Raw genomic sequence first — 23,406 nt, forward strand, 5'->3', positions numbered from 1 at the left:
GACACGTCACCCATGTCAGAATGAGCGAAAACAAGGCAAAAGCGCTGCAAAGACTTAAACAGACAGCACCCAATGGCGAGCTGGTGTCGTTGTGGTTCTGGACCAGGATGAGGCCCACTAACAACAGCGCCAGCGTGCACAGGGCGGAGAGGACGGCGCACACGCACCCCGTCGTGAATGCAACTCGTTTGCAGGTCTGAGGACAGCACCTGTGGTCTATGTCCACTTCTGACCTGCACACAGAGTCGCCTGCACCTGCCTGACCATCCTGCGTGGGTTCCGAGTCCACGCAGTCCTGCTTTTCCAGCGGGAGAGTCTCAGTGAGTGTGGTGTTGTCTGGAAGGTTTTGAACCCGATATCCCGGAACCGGAGTTCGGTGGCGACACACAGGGCAACCGATTCTCCAGCCATGACCTTCCCGAGAGTGAAGAGTTGTGAGACACTGCTGACAGAAGGTGTGCGAGCAGACCAGCTCTTTGGGAATGTGTTGATCTAGGTCGAAGGAATTGTAGCATATTTTGCACTCGTAAACGTCGTCCGGAAATGACAGTGTCCTGTCAGGTGGAGCAGAGCCGCAGTCGTCCTGCGTGTCGATATGCTTCTCCATGTTCTATGTACATAATACTCCACAAACAACACCCCGTAAACGACTACATCTACGGTTAAAGACCGATTGCACTGTCATGTAAATATAAATAAGATGATTTTAACGCAGGATCGATTGCTTTCTGTGTCCGTCCCATGTCCGCCTCGTAGCTCCATCACAGCCGTGATGTGAAACCGCCTGAAGCAAAACCCGTGGACATCACGATCGTATTACCAGAACAGAATGTCGTTTGCCTGAAAAAAGACAAAAAAAAAAAAAAAAAACTTTGTGGACTTCGTGTACAAATTGATTTTCCAATTTGGCGTCTGTCACCTGGTTGATTTGTCACAAGTGTGGGTCATGTGTATGCGGTTGATTTAATAGGCCTATTTGACCGTATAATTAGGATTTAGCGCCTGCAGGGCTGCAGTGTTCTTTTGTCTGCGCTTCAGCACCACGGACAGTGGACAGCGCCGATCAGCGGTGACGCCAACAGTCGACACGGTGGCGCCCTCGGTGTCTGACGTCTTTACAACACCTCTGTAAACCTTAAACATAAAACACTGTTCATTAAAGAATTTTAGTGAACTCTTTTTATTTTAATTTTTGTATAATTCCTTAAAGGAGTACATGTTCTAGAAACGTCACAGATGCACTTCACCGTAGAAGGAAAGCACTCTCAGCGACAGCGTTTGCCTGTGTCGACATGGGAAAATTCCCTTGAACACAGGCATAAAAAGGCAATTTTCTGTTGTGTTGTGTATGAACAACTCACAACAACAATCTTAAAGTTCTTAGTACTGAAATATAACTTTCAAAGTAAAGCAACTAAAAAGGAAAGACGATTCCTGAAATTAGTTTTTTTTTTTTTTTTTTTTACAACGTGATCTGCGCCTTAATATACTTAACTAAACTAATTGAGTGCCCCCCTGTGGCTGATTAATAACTAAAACTAATTGAGTGCCCCCCTGTGGCTGAAATGTAAACATACTGGCAGTGGGAGGTGTAGTTAGCAGAGCTCTGTCCGACTGCAGTGATATGCTCATAAATTGCAGTTGTTTTTCTTCTAAAAGGCAGGGGTAAATACCAAGTAGCAACTATATGTGTCTAATGCAGTACATCACATGTATCTATGAGTACTTTGTATCCATGTGAGCCGAAGTAAGACCACATAGGGCCCAAACGGATATGGGCCAAGTCCTAAAGTGTTATTTAACACATTTAAACCATACACATCAATATAGAATAACCATGTATGACAGTGCAGCATACTGTGGGTCTACAATTCTAATGTATTATGTAATGCTACTGTATGTACTGGAGAATCGGTGACAAACGTATTTCTAGATATGTGAGTATTCTTCCTGTAAATGCAAAAGAGTACACGTTTTAATAACAAATATAAACCATTAGTACAAGTGAAAGACCTGCAGTGTTTTTTTTATTTTTTATTCAGACAGACAGGATTTAATTCTTACAGTTTTGCTTAACCCTGCGATAGAATGAACCTAAGAGGCTGATGTTTAATCGTTAGTTACAGTTTGTCTGTCCATAATGTACCAAAGCATTTCCTTTAGACAAATACAGACCAGCTAAGATAAAGAAATAAGATAAGATGTTGTCGTACACTTTTAGCTGCAGTTTCTCTCCTGACTGCATAAAATAACTGTAGACGGAAAAACATCTGCAATCCTGTGTAGATACCCTTTTATACAAATACCTTTGTATATAAGGTTGGATTACATAAAAAAGTGTAAATTTTATTTTATCATGTGTTTTTTCCACTTTTATTCTTGGTCATTTATTTTCTTAAAATTTAACAGAGTGAAACATTATTGCCTATATATCTACAAACAAAAAAGTCTCAGTTTAAAATTTTTTTTTTAATCTGTTTCAATACTCGTTCACTTGCAGAACACATGATTTTATGGTTTCTCTGCACCTGATACAGGAAATTATGTTTTTATGACAGTCTGTCTTTTTACTTGACTTCCTAGAGTACTATCAACTATCAAATAACATGTCACACACCGTCTATCTAACCTGAGTCTTAACATTGATAAGAATCTCACTCCAGGTAATGCTACATGTCCATCATGGGACCAAACTTACCTGTATCATTGGTTCACTGATTCAGGTCCTAATTTACTGAACTGTTAAGGTGGTCCTGCATACCCAGGGGTTGTGTGGTTAACAAATGCTGTGTTTCTTTTTTTTCTTTCTCTCTCACACACACCTGAATGCCTCCCACAGGCCTTTGTTAGGGTAATTGCAGTCAGGCTTGGGTTTCTACTGAAATGTTGTGGGTCACATGTATTTGATAAGATCAAACACATTATAAAAACAGGGCATCTTTTGCAGGCACCTTGTAACGGTAACATCCCAAAGCATCTAATCACAGAGTAGATTTCCTTATTCTGGTCAGATGCCGATCTTACCTCTTGGCAATTCCTCTATATGTGACAGTGTCTGCTCTGAAGGCTTTGTGGTGCAATGTCTTTTACAGTACAAGGGTCAGGGAAGAGCTGCTGCCGTTGACAGCAGATAAAATGACAAATAATAATAATAATAATAAAAAACATAAATAACCATATTATAAAAGAAAAAAAGTCCTTTAAAAGGACATGCAGGCTCAAGCCTGAGTTTTGCATATAGACATCAGTTGTTTTCCACATTAATTAAATAGGACATATTTTTAAAGGAGGCATCTGAATAACATACAAGATGACGATTTCATTGTTAACCTGTTTATTCTCCAACAAAGAGGTTGTTGGCAGTCATCTCATTAGTTGAGGTGTGGAGTGCATTAAAAAATAACTGATATTACGCCACATTATTTAAACATTCCCTCACAGCAGTGGAATGATTCTCAACAGACTAATAGAGGTTAAGCACATGCTGTTTTACGGCCAACAGTTATTTTACCCATAGTAAAGCTAAAGAATAATGCAAATGAAGGCACAGAGCGGAGGAATCCATCATTGTGTCACCTGAAGGTGAAGATGCCACAGTTTGTTTGTTCTATTCATTTTTTTAATGATTCATGTATTTAGGTTTGTACCATTTTATAGAGGCACTTACAGCACGTATCATTAATAATATTCTCCATTGGTAATACATAACAACATTAGACTACTGCTGCTACCGCTACTATGTTTTAAATATGTTGTGTCATTGACGTTCTGGCCCGCTGCTGTGTGTCCAACCTTTTTGTACTTCTACTAAGAGCAAAAGTGTGTTGGACTAAGTCTAGGGGAAGCAGACCAAATCATCTCATCTCATATCAAATAGTTTCTTTTTAATGTTACTGTTGCAGAGCCTTGAAATCCCCCGGCTTACTTTAAATACACGAGACGGCCTCGTGCTGGAACTTTCCTTTTTTTCTTTTCTTTTTGGAGCCATTTTGTTCCATATATTTTGAGCACTTTGTCCAGCACCACAGCACAATTCTGACTCAGCTTACTGCTCTGTGCTAATTGATTGGCCATGGTAGCTCCAATATCCTTTTCATGATAGGCAAAGTTTAGTGTGATAACCCCCCACCATCACCACCGTGGCCATGCAACCCCCTTTTCTTCCATGGTCCTATAATGTTTCCACATGTTCTCTGTCCATTGCTTTCTTTATTTTAGACTAAAATAAAATAACATAAGAAAGATCACACACACAGAACTACAACAAAACAACGAGGAGAATGAGTTTCTTTTGCTTCTTTGGGGTACTCCACTCCATCAACGTCCAAGCTTGTGACAACAGCAGCCGCATCACAAAAACAGATGGCTCTGCTCTTTCTCATTTACACGCTTTTTTTTAATCATTATTTTCAAAAATGCAACCAGTGACGACAAATAACACCCTCAACTCAAAATTATCTGACAAACTGTCAGCTTCTCTTCTGATCAGTTTGTCTTCTGCAGGTCATGACCAACCAGTCATCCCTGGAATGCAGTTATGAGGAGGCCTCTGAACTGAATCGGCCAGTGTAGTGTCTGATTCCTGAGGGGAGAGAAGACAAAAACATGCGTCGGTCTATTAAACACGCCTAATTATCATAATTATCAAAACTTTACAAGCCTTCAGAAAAGTCCAATTATCCCTCATGTGGCTCTGTGTGTCCATAATCGACCATTTGCACGGATGTGTTACACTGCCGTGTGGCCCAACCACGCGTCCCAGCGGCACCTATTGTTGGATTAGAGCAACTATGGAACGACCATGCAGAGGTTTGTGAGTGGGGTGCGTCTTGTGGCAATCGTGAAAAAAAAAAATAAAATAAAAAAAATCGTTATTTCTACGTCATGAATCTCTGCATTGTCTGACAGGGAAATATTTAATTGTATTTTAATTTATCTTTTATAAATAATGCATTTAAAAAATTTAATTTTTTTAAAATATTTATGTTGTTAATGTTGCTGATTTTTTTAGTCAATACATACACACTTAAAGTTTTGAGGCTACATCAATTCTGGCCATATTTTAAGACTATTTTAAAAAGTTAATAGTAAGTAATAATAATAATAATAATAACCTGGATCATATGTAATATTTTTGTCCACTACTTTTTAAAAACGTTTTAATCGGTCTCTAGTTTAAAATATACGATGATGTACAAATGTAAAAATTAAAAAAAACAAAAACAAACTTTACTACCATATACGTAAATGTTTGCAGCGTAAGCTGCAGACCTGTCCTACACAGACTAAATACGCTCTCTGTGCCTACAATATTTTTTAATTTACCAGCAACAGCTAATTTAATCTGTACGCTATATTTTTAGCAGTAACAACATCGAATGTTCAGGAATAAAATGATCCAGTTGATACATGAATCACAGAGAGCACCAGCAAATATAATAATAATAATAATAATAATAATAATAATAATAATAATATACGAGATAATATATAATTAATTCGAATAAAGGCTACCGAGGTTACATTGATTTCACAAATAGATATATTTATGTGTGTGCGCGCGCGTGTGTGCTACCTGATAATTATCCCACCCCACATTTTTTCTATGCGTTTTAACGTTTTTTGTTATTGTTTTATTTTATTATGTATACTATTAAAAATCTGTAGCTTTCAAATCCGTCGTGCACCTACCGTAACCCGGTAGTTTTATAATAATAATAAAAAACCAAATTCGTCAACTAAGACAAAAAAACTGAGACAAATGCACTACATACATATTTTAAATGTATTAATTCTCCTTTATTTATTTATTTTCCCAAACTGTACACAAAAAAAAACTTGTGACACAACAAGTTGTACTCGTGAGGTAATTCCACAAAGAAGAGTTTCTCTTCTTGTCCAATCAGAGCTCACCTCCAGCCAACTAATGTCCGGGTCGTCGACCAATCAGAAGGCGCGGCGAGGAGTCAGAGGGGACAGCGTCCACAGATAAAATATCTGACTCTCGTTCATCCAACCAATGTGTCCTCTTCTGGTCTCGCTGGACTGTCAGTGACCCGTGTTCTCGTTCCTGTTCTCACCTGAGTTACAAGCACTACCGTTGGATGACAGTCTGCTGCACTCGTGCAGGGATTGAGTTCTCTTCTCGCCGGGACAACCTGTTACTCCACGTCCGGGGAGGCTGCGTCGCGTCTGGGGGAGAAGTGCTGACAAACATTGCACGACAAAGAGCCATCATCTTCATCTGGTCGGACTAAGGTCGACAGAGCAGCCGCTCCACTTCAGTCTACTCCAGGTCTAACCTGACACACCGTCAGGAACCATGACAGCTCTGGCAGGAGGTTTGACCAGGATGATGAGACCGACTCCTCATCAGAACTACCCGCGGGGAGGATACTCTCTGGAAGGTAGGACGCGAGCACCACCAGTTGCTGCACGGAAGTAGAAAAACAAAACATTTTAGTTCAGAAAAATCTGTACAAAAAGTTGTCAGTGTGAATTCAAACGCAGCAAACGTGGAGATTAATATGAACAGTCGATTAATCACTTTATTAAGTATAAGTATAGTATAATAAGTTTATTAGGTGTGTAAAGTTGACATTTCTCACCAAATACAGAAAGGTGAATATTTCAACTGCTATATTTGACATTTAAACCCATGTCTTGTTTATTAAAGTTACAGGTAGTTAAAAGTTTATCATAATCCTGTGTGTTTTGGTTAAATTTGAACTTAAAGTGATAGTTATTTACTTTAATATTCGTGTTTACATTCTGACTCTAACGGATTGGTAAAAATAAACAATAAAACATATAATAATAATAATAATAATAATAATAATAATAATAATAATAATAATAATAATAATAATAATCCTCCCTTGCTCCCTGCAGTGTCCACTCCGTTAGGACAGGGACGGGTCAACCAGCTCGGTGGTGTCTTCATAAACGGCAGACCTCTACCAAACCATATTCGCCACAAAATCGTGGAGATGGCACATCACGGAATCCGACCGTGCGTCATCTCACGTCAGCTGCGTGTTTCCCACGGATGCGTCTCCAAAATCCTGTGCCGCTACCAGGAGACAGGCTCCATCAGGCCGGGCGCCATCGGAGGCAGCAAACCAAAGGTGAGGGGATAAATAAACCTGAGTGTGTGTGGTGTGATTAGAGGACATGTTTAATTCATCTTCAATTAATCGTATATGGTTTATAAGTAATTATAATTGTTAATGCAAACCATGGGATATTTTATACATCCTGCACAGGTTAAAAAAAAGTTAATAAAGTTTTGGGTTCTAAAATACCACGACACATTCCTGTAGGCCTGCAGGTTATTCTTCCTAATTTATCTTTTTTTTTCTCAACAGCAAACTGCTTCTCCAGAAATTGACAAAAAAATCGAGGAGTACAAGACAGAAAACCCGGGTATGTTCAGCTGGGAAATCAGAGACAGACTGCTGAAAGATGGGATCTGCGACAGGAACAACGTCCCCTCAGGTACGTCACATTTTGGACTGGAAATCTCTGGGAAAAAATAGATAGACCAAAGATGCTGTTAAAATGTTTTGGTCACTATATTTTTTATTATGCACCTTAGAAAAAAAAAACAGTTGTTAAAACCCACACCGTTTCTCTTGCCCTGTTTTGCCTCAGTGAGCTCCATCAGTCGCGTCATGCGCTCCAAGTTCGGCGGAGTCGGTGAGGATGACGACGATGATGAACTGGTGAAAAGAGAGATGGAGGAAAATGAAACACGGACAAAACACAGCATCGACGGCATTCTGGGAGACAGATGTAAGTTGATGGGGTTTTTTTTTTACTTGTCTTCTTTTTTAACGATGTCTTGATGTTGTCCATGCGCTGAAAAATATTTTTTAAAAATGGCAGGGGGATATATATATATATATATATATATATATATATATATACACACACAATGTATGTGTATATATTCGATATAATTTTATTTATGTTTCACAATTGATCCGGTGGTTTTGGTGAACTGGTCACAATTTCACTCTGAGATAGTTCACCGATGAAAGGAGATTTTTAAGTGGATAATCAAACATTTGTCTAACTTTCAAGTCGGGGGACATTGTTTCCCCCTTTAGCCTCAATCACTGTGGAATGAACTTCAGGGGACAAAGCAGGGAGAGTCCATTGAGCCTCGCACCTCAGTTTGAGGCGCACAAAAGCCAAACTGCAGTGAGCGGCTCAGTGGTGTTTATAAAAAGACGCCAAGAGCCCTTTAAAACGGGGGGAAGAAAGGAAGAGAGAACCGCGCTGACAAAAGGCCGCGAGAAGACATTATGAACCCGCAATGAGCGATGAATTATTCAGGGACACCAATAGGCCCAGGGCGAGGTTCGTTCATGGAAAACTAAAAAAAAGTGATTTCTTTGCGCAGTGTTTACAGTTTGTATTCAGGGAAGAAAATGGGAGGAAAACTGCCCCGACTCAGGGCAAACACCTGTTGATTTATGATCTGGTGGTGTGTGGAGAGTATTGCCGTAAAGTGAAAGGTTGCTGCTAGAAACACAATGGAATTGTTGGTTAAATATTGATGGAAAGACGGCCATAAATAACTACAGTCTGGCAGTTTTTAGCATAATGACGCACAGCTTTTGGATCTCTTGGTTTTATTGGGACTTCCGCAGTTTTTATAGCTAAAAAATTATATATATTTGTGGTGTAAAAAACAAAACAAACAAAGATCAGTGTAAAGTTTTTTTGACAGAAAATAAAACTGTCGCAAACGTGTTGAAGTTGCACAAAGCCGTCGGACGGTGCCGTTACTTTTACGCACGCATCTTTTGACTCTTTTGACTGCGCACCGAGCATGACGCCTTCAGCCAGTGGGCGCAGGGAAATCCTTCTCTCCACTAGATTAAATCCAAACCTTTTATTTCTCTCCACTTTCATCTCAGACAAAGTCCGCCCCTTTCCTTTCCGCCCAGGGCGCACACATTCATCCAGTATCTGTGGGCATCCCTCTCCCTCTCCTCCACCTCCGCCACTCCTCATCCCAATATTAGACAGGAGACGCATACATAAATAGATAATTCAAGCAGAGAGCACAAAGTTTACTAAACCTGACTCAATGACCAGTAGTTTTCTAAACTTTATTGGAAATCTAAAAAGCTTTCAAATTCAAATGATTATTTTATCTATTTTTTATTTTACTTTTTAAACTTTAAAAAGTCTTGCATATATATATATATATATGTGTATATATATATATATATACACATACACATATATATAATTGTTTTCTTCTCTAAAGGAAACAAATACACTTTGCTTCTTTACCCTGCCCCTGACATAAACACCTCTGGGACACTTTCCCCCACTCTCTGATCAACACAGCACAGCACTATTTCATTCCTGTGTCTCTTTGTGGAAGTTGTTGTTGTTTTTCCCCTTTATAGCACTTCATTAGAATGTGAAAAGGTCGGTTTGGGTACTGAGAGAATGTCTTCTGGCCAAATATTGATTAAGTAGGTGTTTGCAGAGGCTATTGTTACGGCAGAGAGAGGCCTGTTGCTCTCTGCCCCTTTCTCCACCACCACTATTGTTGTCTTTCCTTGAGTGCTAAGATCAAAGCTGACTCATTTAGATTTATTTGTCTGGGAAAAGGGAACTGCTTAGGTTTGTGGGATAAAGTGAAGTGGGCAGCCTCAGGTCTGCACGGCATTATAAGTGGCTGGAGTATTGTGGGAAAGAGATGTTTGCGGGACGAACGTGGTTCTGATGTGTTACATCACTGAATGAACTCTTGTGCATTGAATCTTAACAACACACAGTTTTGTTTTGGAAGAGTTATTGATGTCACTTATGGTCCTGTTTGCTAATGTTGAACGAGAATCTCATCCTGTTGTTTAGAAATCCTATTGTCATTGCATTACTATTCATATTCATCGTTACCTCGTCTATTAATGTGGGCACTTTTCCCTCATTTGACTAATTCATGTACACAAATTCAGAAAGAGGAGCTCCTCTCACAGTCTCAGTCCATGGCAGCGAGGGTGAAGAAGAGGAGGAAGAAGAGGGGGGAAAAAAGTTAAACTCAGAAATACAAACAGTCAAAGGGATAAGTTTTCTTTGGAGGGAGCCCTGCGGTGCCAAATTGAATGAGCCCATTTCTTTCAAATCTGCCATGGTGAACGCAGTCAACATGTAATAATTGGTTTCATTGAGGTGCATTCCAACAATCTGCTGCCATTCTCCTGCTCCCATTGTCCGGAGGCAGGCGAATGGCCAGAGGGACAGAAGGAATCAAGTGCTGACAAAACATGAAAGATTTAGCTGCCTTTGTCAGAGGAGCTGAGAAGGACTTTGTTTGTGTAAATAAACTGGGTTAGTGGCTCCCCGTGACTTTGGCACGAACGCGGGGACGAGGAGTAGTCGGCCTGTGAGGAGAGCAGAAATATCATATTTGCGCGAACGGTGTCTTTAACGAAGTGAAAAATGAGCGTAATGTGGGCTAAACTTTCAGAGATAACAGCTGGTAGCAAATTTCAGTCTGCAGCTACCACGACTGATCCATCTAATCCAATTTGAAGATTTCATAACTTTGACTCTCAGGAGACAAGTGTGAATATATAAACAGATACACGGCGAGCAGCTCGGCTCCAAACTCACAGCTGTTTACACAGACAGAGAGACAGGGAGTTGGTGGATTTTCTACAACTTGCTTGTCAGGAGTCACTCCATTTCCACGGTGAATGAGTCAAAGATGAGAGGGTTAGAGGAGAATGTTTCCACTAGTCAAAGGAATGTCTGCTCCAGTCCCATTGACATTTTCTGCTCAGGCTGGATATTATATTTATAAAGCAAGTTTCACTCAGTGGCCAGCGATAAAAAATCATTCTCACTGAATGCACAAACAGATAGATAATAATAAAATTCTCCTTTTTTTTCTAAAGAAATCCAAACACACTGATCTGCAACTGAATACGCACTCTATGCTTCATTAAAGCCCCTTTCTCTGTTGCCATCCACATTGTGATCCCCCAATATTAATTCAAAGGACAATTAATGAATGCAAGCCAACTTTGAAGTAACGGACCGGGGTCCTGCCCTACGCCGGCCCCTTGGCGCTGATATACTCTCCGCATTCTCCCCACTAACCCTAAAGACACTGTGAAGTGACTGAAAGAGAAGCAGTGAGCAATAGAAGGTCAAGGAGAGGAGCCCCAGCTGAAAAAGAGCTCTCTATTTCCTTGCAAGTATTAGCCAAGCAAAACTCTGTGATGGGGAGGATAAAGGGGAGTGAGTAGAAAAGGGTCGGGGGCAAGGGGACTCTGCAAAGAGAAGCACAATGGGATAGTTAATTGAGTAAAGCCAGACAGTGTTGTCAATCATTTAACTTTGTTTGGCCTAAGTTTTTGTGGAGCTGTTTCATCCAGCACATTGCACATTATGGACATGCCAGCACAACTCTTTTGGCATTTGATTAATGTCCTTTTCCCTGAAAAAGGAAAAAAAAAAACCCGAAAAGTTTAGAACCTTAGCTTTAGAACAGAATATCTACACAGTTGTCCAAACAGATATTACTGCTGGAGTTGTCTTTAAAAAAAAAAAAAAGTCATAAAAGCAAAAATAAAACTCTACCTTTGTCTTCTTGGGGCAAGAACGCTGTGTGGAATGTGTTGATGGTTTCCCTCTGCCCTGGTGAGTGTCTGTGAAGTTTTGTTGTGGGGTCAGTGGTGAGGACGTTTTCACTGCCGTGCCGTGCCGTAGCTGTGAAAAGGTCAGAGGCTATCCTGGGGTCACTTCACTGTTAAAACCATCAGGCCCCAGTAAAAGCAGGTTATGATAATGTTGGTAAAGAGACGAGTGCCGACACACTTTAAATAACCAGACGTCACAGGAGGAAACCACCAAATGTACTTTTTTTTTCTAAAGAGAGGGTTTGTTATGATGTGTTTGGATTGGTCGTTAGCGGGACTGAAGGCTGGTTAGTGTGTCTGGAACGTGCGCCAGAGCGGCCGGTTGCTGCAGCCCTGCGTGATCCTGGTGCAGTCGCTTTTGTCCCTGCCCTAAGGGTGGAATTGCCACCGTGAAACTGTCACCTAACTGCACCAGAGTTGGACCACATAATAACCACCACACACTGGGCACGGATAATAGCCACACTGGACCATTTGCGGCTTTTTGTCACTTCGCCCCTATTGGCCGGAGATACATCGTTCAGCGTCATATCGCCAACTACGTCTTTGTCCTTTAAGTGCCAGCCTCCTGTGCTTATTCACTCCATCTTCATCTGTCCATCACATCATCATCATCTCCCTCTTTCATTCTCTTTCTACACCCCCAGTCCGTTCCCATGCAGCTGCAGGTTCCTGGGGCCTTTTTAGCAAGTCAAGTGAGCAGCCCACTCACTCCCATTTTTTTACCCCTCAACTGTTAACCCCAGCTGAGCCCAAAGGCTGTCAGTTAACTATTCTTTTCCTCCAGTGCATCTGCTTGCTTTGGCTCTACGTAGCGTGCTGCTATATTATTCAGGGGCCTTCTCGCGCCGTGCTCTGTGGCCTGAAAGGGCCAGATCTACTTCCCTGGGCAAATAAGCAGTTCATTTGTCTCTTCTGCCCTTTGTTTTGTGTTGCGAACACATGTCAGTGGTTCAATTACCTTCTCTATTAACAGCCTCTGGAGGAAGGGCCAGCCAACCCCTACCAAGACAAGACTATAAACTGCCCCATATGCTGCACTTCTCTTCCTCTCAGAACAGCTTCTCACTCTGGTTTTTCGTCTCATTTCCTTAATCATCAACTGGTGTTTAAGAGTTCATATTCTGTAATATGTCTATGTCTTATCGTATATTAGTCTTTAGGTGATTTTCACTTTTGGCTGCAGGTAAAGCTTATAAATCTTGATGTTTCCCAGGTTCACATCTCTAATTCTTTAGCCATGATTTCTGCTCATCAGTCTTCGCTTCATAAACAATTCAGTCTCTTTGCTTCAAGCACTTTTCGAGTTAGATCTGTGAAAGGAACCTGTTGCACTGACATATTGAGTCCATGTAGAGAATACACAGCGGTGTCGTTAAGAAATGTGGCGCTGCACATTTTCTAAACAGGCTTGAAATTAACGTTTTTAACCTACTTTAAATTCTCTATTTAAACTTTTGCTTTAATGGACAATTTAGGGGCATCGACAATTTCCACAAAGGACAATAATTTATCTTCAGTTAGGATTCTTGTCAGCACCGCGGCCAAACTGTGAGTGACTATGGAGGAGTTCAGGCTCCCCAGTGGTTTAGCATACAGCGTAAAATTTGATTTGGGTGTTTAAGTAAGGAGGTTGAGGCCTCCCTTTGTGTTTGGTGTCCTCTTCTGCAGATTGTGGCAGGGAATGTGTGGGAATAAGACGGCTTCTGCATCAGTGTGCACTCGGTGCTGGTTCATGTCAGAATACAGTCCTTGTTTGAAGATGTCAAAGATGTTAATGCTGCGACAGATTAGTACAAAAGGGAAGAAAGACAGCGATAGAGAGAGAGAAAGCGAGAGACAGAGAGCAAAATAGAGAGAGAGAATGAAAAGTGATCACAAAAATGGAAAGGACAGATCTCACTCGCTAAGAATGACAAACGGCCCATTCTCCTGTGCAGAGCACCACCCACACTTCCACACCATCTTCTCCAGGTACCTTCAGCTTTCAAACTCCTCTTCATGTCAGACCCTTCAACCCCACCATCCCCCAACATTGTGCCCCTCGGGCAATGGAAGGAGGGGGATGAAGGGGTGCTCCCCTGCTGTGCCTCTCCACAGCCCCCCAATAGCCCTTCTCTGGACCTTTTGTGCCCCCCTCCCTTCATTGCCCCATCTCATTCCCTGGCCCTCAGCCCCCATCTCACCCTATGCCCCCCCCCCCCCCTCTCCCCCGCCGGGCAGGGGACAGGCCCCTGAATGTGGTCCCGGGCGTCCCTGATGGCTCCTACAGATGGAGCGTGGTAATTCGTCCAATAGAGCCCTGGCCCGGCCACAGGCTTTCCCCTGCTAAGATACAAAGGCTCGGCCGTATCATTTTGGAAGAAAAAAAAAAGAACAACAAAGGGAGAGAGGAAGAGTGGCAAAGAGAAAATGCAAGCCAGCAGATGACAAAAGCAACACTGTCTTTTACCATCAAGGCAGAGTCTCTGACGGAATGTTTTTATGTAGTTACTAAAAATAATCAGAGGGTTAAAAGAATAAGATGGAGCAGAAGGAGAAGAGATCCGCCCCCACCCTGCAGTTAAAAAGAGTTACAGTGCCAATGGGGAGCTTTCTCCTCCAGGGAGTTTTATGAGCTCTCCTCCCTTCATTGGAGAATCTCTACTTTTCTGCTATCATGGTTTTGTCTTTGTCCCTTTCACTGCTCACTGGTGACACGCCTCCACCTGTTTCTCCAGTTTCGGTTCAGATGGAAGTGACTTTACTTTTCACTGGTAAATCTGGACATTATGATCTTTTGAGCCACTTGTCCAGAGCAATCTGTGTGTAATGCCTCGTCAAACACACACTGGCAACCAGCTCAGACATTTCCTGCTTCCCTCCAGAGGCAAGGGTAGATCCCCGGTAGTCCCTTCATGTCTGACTTGGCACTTTTTAATTAAATCTTTAAATCTGCAGGGGAGAAGCAGGATCAGCAGTGTGAGGAAACAGAAGCAACAGAACAGTCTTCTGCTGAATTATTTGGCTGTGGCACCTGCTTAGCTGTGTTTTCTCCTTCCTTATGTGTTTACTGCAGGGTCTAAGTATAAAAATGTGCAGTGAACATTTCCTCTTTAGTTTTAGGAGGTTCCACTGGGGTCTGATTCCGTTTAACTCCGTCCTGTGTCCATCTGTGTTGGACTCATTGTCATAGACTACGTTTTTGAAGTTAAAGCCCGCAGTCGGGACGCAGCAGATGCGTGTTTGGGAATATGTGTGTGACTGAGAAAGAGATGGGGGTATTTCAGACATGCACTGGTGAACAATAGCTGGCTGTCACGCTAGTTTGTGGAGCCTAATCATTATTTAATAGATGGGTAACCTTGGTCCTGAAATGCAGCAATAGTCCTCTGTTTCTAGTCTCACGCCTTCATTGATTTCCCTCTTCTGCTGAATTAGATCCCAAAAGCTGTCTCCAAGTTACCCATTCGCTCACGTCCACCCTCAGCAGAACAAACAGATTAGAGAGCACCTGCAAAAGGCTGCCCTACTCTTTACTATGGGACCCTACTGGCATATTGCACAGTTTGACTAAGACAGAGAGAGACTGAGAGTCCCGGGGAAGTCGATGCCCCAAAGGGATCTGGTCCTTTTTAATCCATGTTCAAGCAGCTTCTGGCTTTTGATCCCCTCGGGAACTAGTGAGAAGCAGGAGGACACGAACTAAAGTGGCTCTGTACCATGTGTTGGACTCAGTGTAATCTATTGTATTGGCTCTGGCTATTGTTTCATTCTGAGTCTCAGAGGCTCCTCTGAATGTCAGTGTAACACTGCGTCTTTTCTCTGCACCTTGTTATTGCAGCCAGTCACTCAGATGAGGGCTCCGACGTGGACTCAGAGCCAGGTCTGCCTCTGAAGAGAAAGCAGCGTCGTAGCCGGACCACCTTTACGGCAGAACAGCTGGAGGAGCTGGAGCGGGCCTTCGAACGCACACACTACCCTGACATCTACACACGGGAGGAGCTGGCTCAGCGTGCCAAACTGACAGAGGCTCGAGTTCAGGTTTGAAGACACACACAGATGCACTCTGAAACCTCAAACACCCCCCCACAACAGCAAAGCAGTGTGTCAGTTTTCACAGATTTGTCTTATGGATTAAAATTGCTCGAGGATATTGCCATGCACTGCTTACAACCATGAGCTATGTTGTCTGTCTGTCAAAAAATAAAAAAAGCCCATGACCCTGTGCCCGACCCCCTGCCCATACAAACACAGACACACTACACCCACTGTTTATGAAGACAGCAACTTATTTTCAACAGACTCTTCCAAAAATGTATGTGAAAAGATCTAAAAATAGCTGTCTCATTAGGATGGTGTGGTAATGTAGGCTTTAACAGCTGTATCTGCCCTCTGGCGCTATCTGAACTCACTGACACGGAGTAGCACAAAAAGCTGTAATGTCTGTGGTTTCACTGCACACTCCAGATGTGAAGAGCTCTGTCAGTGCAGCTCCCCATTATAGATCAACAGGAGCTCACACAGACATATTCATATATACATTCAAAAGAACCAAGCGTGTGTCCTAACAAGACCATGTTGTTCATACTTCAGTCAGGAAGGTCCTTAAAAATAAACTCTAAAGTCTTTGTTGTTCTTCTAGGTGTGGTTTAGCAACAGAAGAGCCCGATGGAGGAAACAGGCTGGAGCTAATCAGCTGATGGCTTTTAACCACCTCATTCCCAGTGGTTTCCCTCCAACAGCCATGTCAGGCCTGCAGCCCTATCAGCTGTCTGACAGCCCTTACCCTCCAACATCCATAGCTCAAGGTGAGTCAACTGAAATACATTTAATTATATTCTCAAATTAGGTTTCTGTAAGAATTCACATAGAAACTGAGGTTAGATATAGACAAAGCCAAACTTTTGTAATTTGTGCAGTAAAAGGCCTGACACCATTCCTGACATAAATAAATAAATGTACCAGTTTTTAATGCGTTCTGTTTGATTCCCGGCAGCACCAGAGCAGCACAGTACAGTCCACCGGCCACAGCCGCTGCCGCCCACCTCCGTACACCAGAGTGGGCTCAGCGCTTCTGCTGGATCTCAGGATGCCGGTTCTGCGTACTGCCTCTCTTCCGGACGCCATGGCTTCACAGGATACTCGGACGGCTTCGTAGCACCTACGGGACACAGCAACGCTGTCAACCCAACCATCGGCAACAGCCTCTCCCCACAGGTACGAACATACATCAGCTGTACACAAAAAAACAATCTGCATACACTGACATTACCACAGGGCACACAGCAGGAAACAGGAAGTGTTCGGTTACAAGTATATTATCACAATATGGAGGCCCAACACCAACACCTTCTACGATATGACAGAGGTGACATTGCGGTGACATTGATGAAATCTTGTTAGGTCAAAAAACACGGCAGCTTTTCATTTTTGTTTACTCTGATGGGCCATTTGATGAATTTGAAATGCGGTAGACGTCAGTCTCAGGCGAGGCAGCAGGGACCAAACAGGAGGACGGACGGGTGGATGTCGAATGATGACACAAATCAAAACTGAAAAGACAATTATGGACGATTACACAGTCATCAGTGTCCATCATTGGCTCCCTACCAACCCAGAAGATGAACTAATAGGCGTAAAACAGGCTTTTAACCGCCACAAAGGGTGGGCAGCACACATGCAATGCATGCTGGGTACTAATTCCCATGAGAGAGAATTTCAGTCTCCTGTCATGCACAGATAAAAAACTGCCTCAGGCAGGTTTGTTAGTGTGTGAGCGCCCCAGGATGTACTATAAGAGGAGAGCTTTGTAGTTGCTGCCGTGGCGAGCAGACAGGAAGTCAAAGGTGGACTGATCTTAGATAAAGCTGTAATTGACTTCTTCGATATAAAAACTGAACTAGACATCATTTGCCTTTTTTATTTTTATGGGCTAATAAAAAATCATAGAGCCACTGGAGAGCAGTAAAGACACTGAGCGAGTTGGTTGAACGCAGTGATTCAGTGTGTGTACAATAGTCAGTGATGCATCATAACAAGCCGGCTGGTGGCTGCCATGCTGTAAGTAAGTGGTTTACATACCGACGGGGTCACAGAGTGACTTTAACTCCAATAAAGAGGCCAAAGGTGGCTCGGCCCACATGGATGGTTTCAGCATTAACCTTAATGAGCAGCTCCTTACAGGACGGTCATCTCATCTTGCATAGGGTCGGCGAGCCTGGAATGTTCCCTCCGTCTGGAAATGCAATCACAGAATGTTCCAGCGTCTTAATTGATTGGAATGAAGTAATCTGGTCTCTCCTAACAACCTGTGTAATTTATGTAAATGACTCACTTTGTTGGCTAATTTGTTTTAATCCTCACAGTCTTCGCAGCTGTTTGGATGTATATTGCGGCACACTTTTCTCCAGGATTCAATTAATTCACAGATATCCAACATAATTAAGAGAAAAGAAAAAAACCCCGATGATACTCAGAGATCACTGACCCCGTTGCTTCTTAAACTTTGGGGTCTTTAGTTTTGCTGAGTAGCTACTGCCGTGTGTCTACATTATTTACTTTTCTACAGCATTTAGGAAATAGAAGTAGAAGTATTTTTTTACTCCAGTTTCTGTCAGTGCGTACTTCAGTGTCGGGCCAGGTAGATCTACTTCAACAACAGATCTGAGCTGCGGTTTTCTCTGGTGCCAAATGTCTCGGGCCTCTTGCTGCTGATCTGGTGCATACCAAAGCAATCCTTTCTCACCAAGGAAGCGAGCAGACGGGATTTGCACCCCCATGCGAGCTAATCCCCGGAACAACCTCAAAACAGACACACTATCGGGAAACTGCTGCTGTTTTGGTTCTGTACAGAAAATGGATGAATTTAAACCATGTACACATTCATGACTTTGTTAGAGAAGGGAATCCATCAAAACATGTCAATTTTAGGAATTGATTAAAAGTCTCTCCAACAGTAGGTTGTGAGACAGATTAAGGTTAATCTTTCTCACACAGGAAGGACTGTTACTGTTATTAGTTTAATACCATTTTTTATACCTTTTGTAGATTTAAATTTTTTTAATTTGTTCTTTCAGAACGTATAATATTTAATAGTACATATATCTTATCCAGCCAATATACTATTAATATTACATTGGATACATAATATACATACATAATTGCTTTTTTGATGTCTGTACACAGAACAAAATACTGTACTAGGATATTTTTCCATGACCGGTTTTTCTTTATTTATTTTTTACATTGTTATTTTTTAGACGTTTTTTCTTTTCTAGGCTCCAGCCATAATAGCTGCAGCTCTCTATAACATCATTTTTGAAGTATTTTCATGAGTTTTCCTGTCACGCGAACCTCCGTGCAGCTGTTCACGATGTATCATTGACACCCGTAGCGCTCTGACATCAGAGCAAAAATGCTTACTACATGTTTAGACGTACTGCTTCCCACATCAAGACTCTGAAATGTAGTGCTTTTGTCACACAGCCTTTGGCCTCTGTGACCTTTTTACCTCGGCCTCTTAGGGACTCAGTGATTTTAGTGAAACTACAGAAGTACGGGGGTCGGAATTTCAGATCAGTCTAAGAAAGAGAATATACACATGTTGTGTTTTGGTTCTGTTACACACACACACACACACACACGCACACAACTCATGCTTGATTATGTTTGCATTTCTTAAATGATACAACTGTAACAACAGCACATAAACAATGATGATTCATGATTATCAAAATGTGAAATAATGAAAAATGTATTTCTCACTTGAAACAAGAACACACGTACCTTAAACTTACCTCTCGCCATTTTTTCCCCTCCTCTCCTCTCTTCAGGTCATGGGCCTTTTGAACCCTGGTGGAGTTCCACATCAGACACAGGGTGACTTCACCCTCTCTCCTCTGACTGGAGGTCTGGAGCCTAACGGAAGCATGGCTTCCGCTTGTCATGGCTCCCAGCGCCTGGAGACTCTACCGGGCCTGACCAGTATGCCTGCCCTTCCCAGTACTCAGTCTTACTGCCCACCCTCCTACACCTCTCCCACCTACGCTGTGGACCACCATCCATCCTACCAGTATGGACAGTACAGTCAGAGCAAGGTATATTAAAAAGCATTTACGTTCATTCATTGATATTTTCTAGATTTTATTTTGTATTTTATAATTGAGTAGTGCTTTGTTTGGAAACCGCTGCTCCCTCTGAGCCACTTGGGTTGGATTCTTTTGTCGTCCATGTTAAACGCACAAACCAATCTCTGATGAGTCTGCTTCTCATATCCCCCAGTCCTAAGTATGCCGAAATTACCCATGTTAAAAAATACTAGCGGTGAGGTTAGCCACAGTTTACATTTCCATCACTGGGCTAACGAAGAGGTGCATCCAGGCCTTACCCCAACAACCACACACATGCCCTCTGTGTCCTTTCATGACCTCGTGTGATGAGCTCGCCCGTCAAACCCCTAGTGTACCTCACTTAGCCATGTAATGACCCCTGTGTAACAGAGATAGCCGCCCAAATGAACGAAGCCCACTCTCCAGTGCATGTTTGACAGGGGTTTGGAGGAGGTGGGGTGTGTTGGTGTTGTTGGGGTCTGATCTGAGCTACACTACCACATGTTGACCGGCCCATCAGTGGCAACATCTTGATGTCATTAATTTAGCTGGTCCGGCTAGAGAACTGCATATTGCTGTGGTGGGTTTAGTTAAATGTGTGCGCATGTGTAGATGCTAGTGTAGACATGTAGGTGTATGTATAAGGGAAGGGTAAGGGGGCTCTTTAACGGGGGGGTGATTATGGCCCTTGGCAGCCCAGAATTAGAACCATGTGTCCCACTGGAGGTCAGATTGAGAGATGTTATTAATCAGTGGAGCAGAGCTGAGTCCAGATTCAGACTAAGATTCAGTCTCCAAACTCATTGTAGTTTCATCAACCATACAAAGTTCACAGAATTTCCACGCAAACTCCTCTTGACATTGGAGTCAATATTTACTCCAAACTAAATGTTGTATTCCTCACCTGCTGCTCCGTTTTCTCCATTTATCCCTCAGAAGACTTTTGTACCTTTAATGCAACTCTAACTTGAATTCACACCAGGTTACAAGTATTTGAACCCATTCTCTTGGTCTTTTCTTCTCCTTCAGGTGCCTTTCATTATATGAAGTCCCCAGCTTTGCCTGAGCAGGAGGCTTTTCCTAACAAGTCTAACATTCATCCCCCCACTCGTTGCCTTTGCCAAACCCAACCAGCCCCGAGGAGAACGAGTGAGGTTGTGTGGGTAAAGACTCGGCGTTCTCCTTCAGCAAGGAAGGAAATCAATTGAGATGCACGTTAAGTGATGGCGAATGAAGGGCTGGACTGGAATAATTAGGACCAAAGGCGCAGCATCTCCTGTTACCTGGCACTCTCTCTGCTCCTGCGTCACGTCATGCTCCAAGTACCGAGTGTGGTGTGTTGTCCACGCTGAAAAGAAAAGAAGAAGGGGGAGCAGAGAGGGGAGTAAATACATTCAAGACTCTGTATTTGGTTATTGTAATAAGTGGCAGATATGCAGACTTTGTAAAGAGTCCCGTGCTCCTGGGTCCAGCTGGATATGGAGCTGAGGGCTGGATTCTTATGGCTGATGGTTATCAAAAGGCTTGATGCTGGAAATGCGTGGTGCTCAGCCACGGTGTTTTCATGAGGATCTCTTCACCACAGTGTATTAGAATAATGACATTAACTGTATGTCAGTGTGATTCCTGTAGATGTGCGACCACACTGAGAAGAAGGGTGAAACCCTGAGGAGTGACGGCGAAACCACTGCGACCCAAAGAACGTGCAATACATTCATACCTCATGTAGACAAACACAAATGGAATGCCACTGATCATGGCCTGGAACAAACATTCTTTCTTTTATGTCTTAAATTCTGGGTTGCACCATCAATCAGGGGAAATCATCAAGTGATGGAATTTATTATTTGAATATTTTGATGTCATCAAGCCAAAAAAAAAAAAATTCTTCCAGTTAAAAACGTTTTCTGTTTGACAGTATTTTTTTTATTGTTGCATGTCTTCATTTAGGTTAATCGGAATGTGTAAACATCACTTCCTTTTCTTATTTATTTAGTATTTCAGTGTTATGTCTCAGTAAGTCTTACAGTGTTCATTACTTTTTTTTTCCTTTTCATATCTTCCATTTACAGTGGCCTAAACTGAGTTTGTTGTAATACGTTTTGTGTACAGTACAGCACTATTTACTATTTATAATAAAGTATATAAAAATAACAAGGTCGTGTCTTTGACGTGTCATTTATGGAATCTTAAATAAATATCAATAGAACAATACGCAATTTATTTCTTTTATTAACTTGACAATGCGCTCTGTGCGGAAAGATCGGTGGCTCTGCATTCGACTACTCCACCTTAGGCTGCATTGTCGAGCGCAGATCCAACAGATCTAACAACAAACCAAGCTGCTACATGCAGAGGTAACTCGTTGCAACATGGCTAATCCCTTAAATATACCTGAAATCAAAGATCCTCCACTATCCTTCAGAAAGGAAAACCTTATGTCCAGCACGTCGTGGTATGTACGTCGTGTTAGTACAACGGTCGGTCGCAGACTTCACACAATGCTGAACTGCTAAAATGTGGACACGCTCATTTTTCTGACTGAAAAACATGAAAGTTGAGTAAAACACTGTTTTTCAGTGTGCCTTTTATGTAAGTTGTTTTTGTTTTATATGCAGATAAGTACTAGTAGCACTTAAGAAGATGGGAGTGAGGTGGAGTGTGAGTGTTTTATCACCTGTTTTTCTGCTATATGCTGCTGGGAAAATACCAACAAGACGAATATGGTGTTGATTTTGTAAGGAGCTATTTATTTTTAATTGTATATACTCTGTTCCTAAGAATGCATCTATTGTAAATATAGATCCGTGATCTGACCAACCATTGCATTACTGAAAACAAAGGGGAATTTGACTGATCTTTTAAGTTTATGAGAATGATTTATATTATTTTATTTCAGTTCCTTTTAAATATCCTAGTGATGCTTTACCTTTGTTCTCATGGTGACAATTTTATAAATACAGTATAGTTGAATACCCACAACATAACATGTACAATAGAGAAATTAAAAATTATTTCTTATGCAAAGAAAAAAAGTTGTACTCACATTAGCTCAACTCAGACTGCAGGACAAAAGTGAAATACTTTTACAAGTTGGAGAACTTTAATCTGAGCAAAAAGAATATAATAAAAAATAATAATATATGTGCAACAACATGAAGTTTTGCAGCTATATTTATAGTGTGTGTATATTTATGTATACATACATATATGTACATACAATGTAAAATTGTTTATTTTAAATAATTGTATATTATTGGTAATTTCTATGAAGGAATTAAAGGATAGACATTGTTGTATTTTTACACTTTTTACATAAAACGATTTTTGATAGTCGGCTGTACATGTCTTAGACCTGATGTGACACCAAGTATTGTTTAAAAAATCCTCTGCAGAAATACTCAAACATACACTCAGTATAGCGCAAAAGGAAATGCAGACAGATTGCAAAAAATATTTAAAAAAATAAGAAATTGGGGTTGGCAACATAAGCATGTTTTCTAACTGATAAAACAAATCATTTTTAGAGTTTGACTGTGTTTTGTGTATCGAACATCTACCTTTTGGAAAATAACAATAAGCTTAAAAAATAATCAGTGCTCAGGGAGCTCACATTTTATGTTCTTTTCTTCTACCTCAGGGAG

At 41.7% G+C, this 23,406-nt stretch overlaps 2 protein-coding genes across 2 annotated transcripts in view; one reads left to right on the forward strand and one right to left on the reverse strand.

Moving 5' to 3' along the window:
- LOC112486285 (RING finger protein 186-like) overlaps window positions 1-1,472 on the reverse strand; it is a 2,359-nt gene extending 887 nt beyond the window's left edge. The window contains exon 1 of the mRNA XM_025052403.1: window positions 11-1,472. Coding sequence (XP_024908171.1) covers window positions 11-607 — 597 coding nt within the window. The 5' untranslated portion in view covers window positions 608-1,472. The remainder of the gene's footprint in view (window positions 1-10) is intronic.
- Window positions 1,473-5,664: 4,192 nt separating this feature from the next.
- Window positions 5,665-21,911, forward strand: pax3a (paired box 3a). The gene is made up of 9 exons (XM_008333930.3): window positions 5,665-6,407; window positions 6,892-7,127; window positions 7,368-7,497; window positions 7,654-7,794; window positions 15,496-15,695; window positions 16,297-16,462; window positions 16,651-16,871; window positions 19,487-19,750; window positions 20,792-21,911. The coding sequence occupies exons 1-9, from the start codon at window positions 6,323-6,325 to the stop codon at window positions 20,807-20,809; spliced, it is 1,461 nt and encodes a 486-aa protein (XP_008332152.1). The 5' UTR covers window positions 5,665-6,322; the 3' UTR covers window positions 20,810-21,911.
- Window positions 21,912-23,406: the final 1,495 nt, after the last annotated feature.

This window comes from Cynoglossus semilaevis, chromosome 20 (genome assembly GCF_000523025.1).
Source record: "Cynoglossus semilaevis isolate Cse_v1.0 chromosome 20, Cse_v1.0, whole genome shotgun sequence".
Taxonomy (NCBI): domain Eukaryota; kingdom Metazoa; phylum Chordata; class Actinopteri; order Pleuronectiformes; family Cynoglossidae; genus Cynoglossus; species Cynoglossus semilaevis.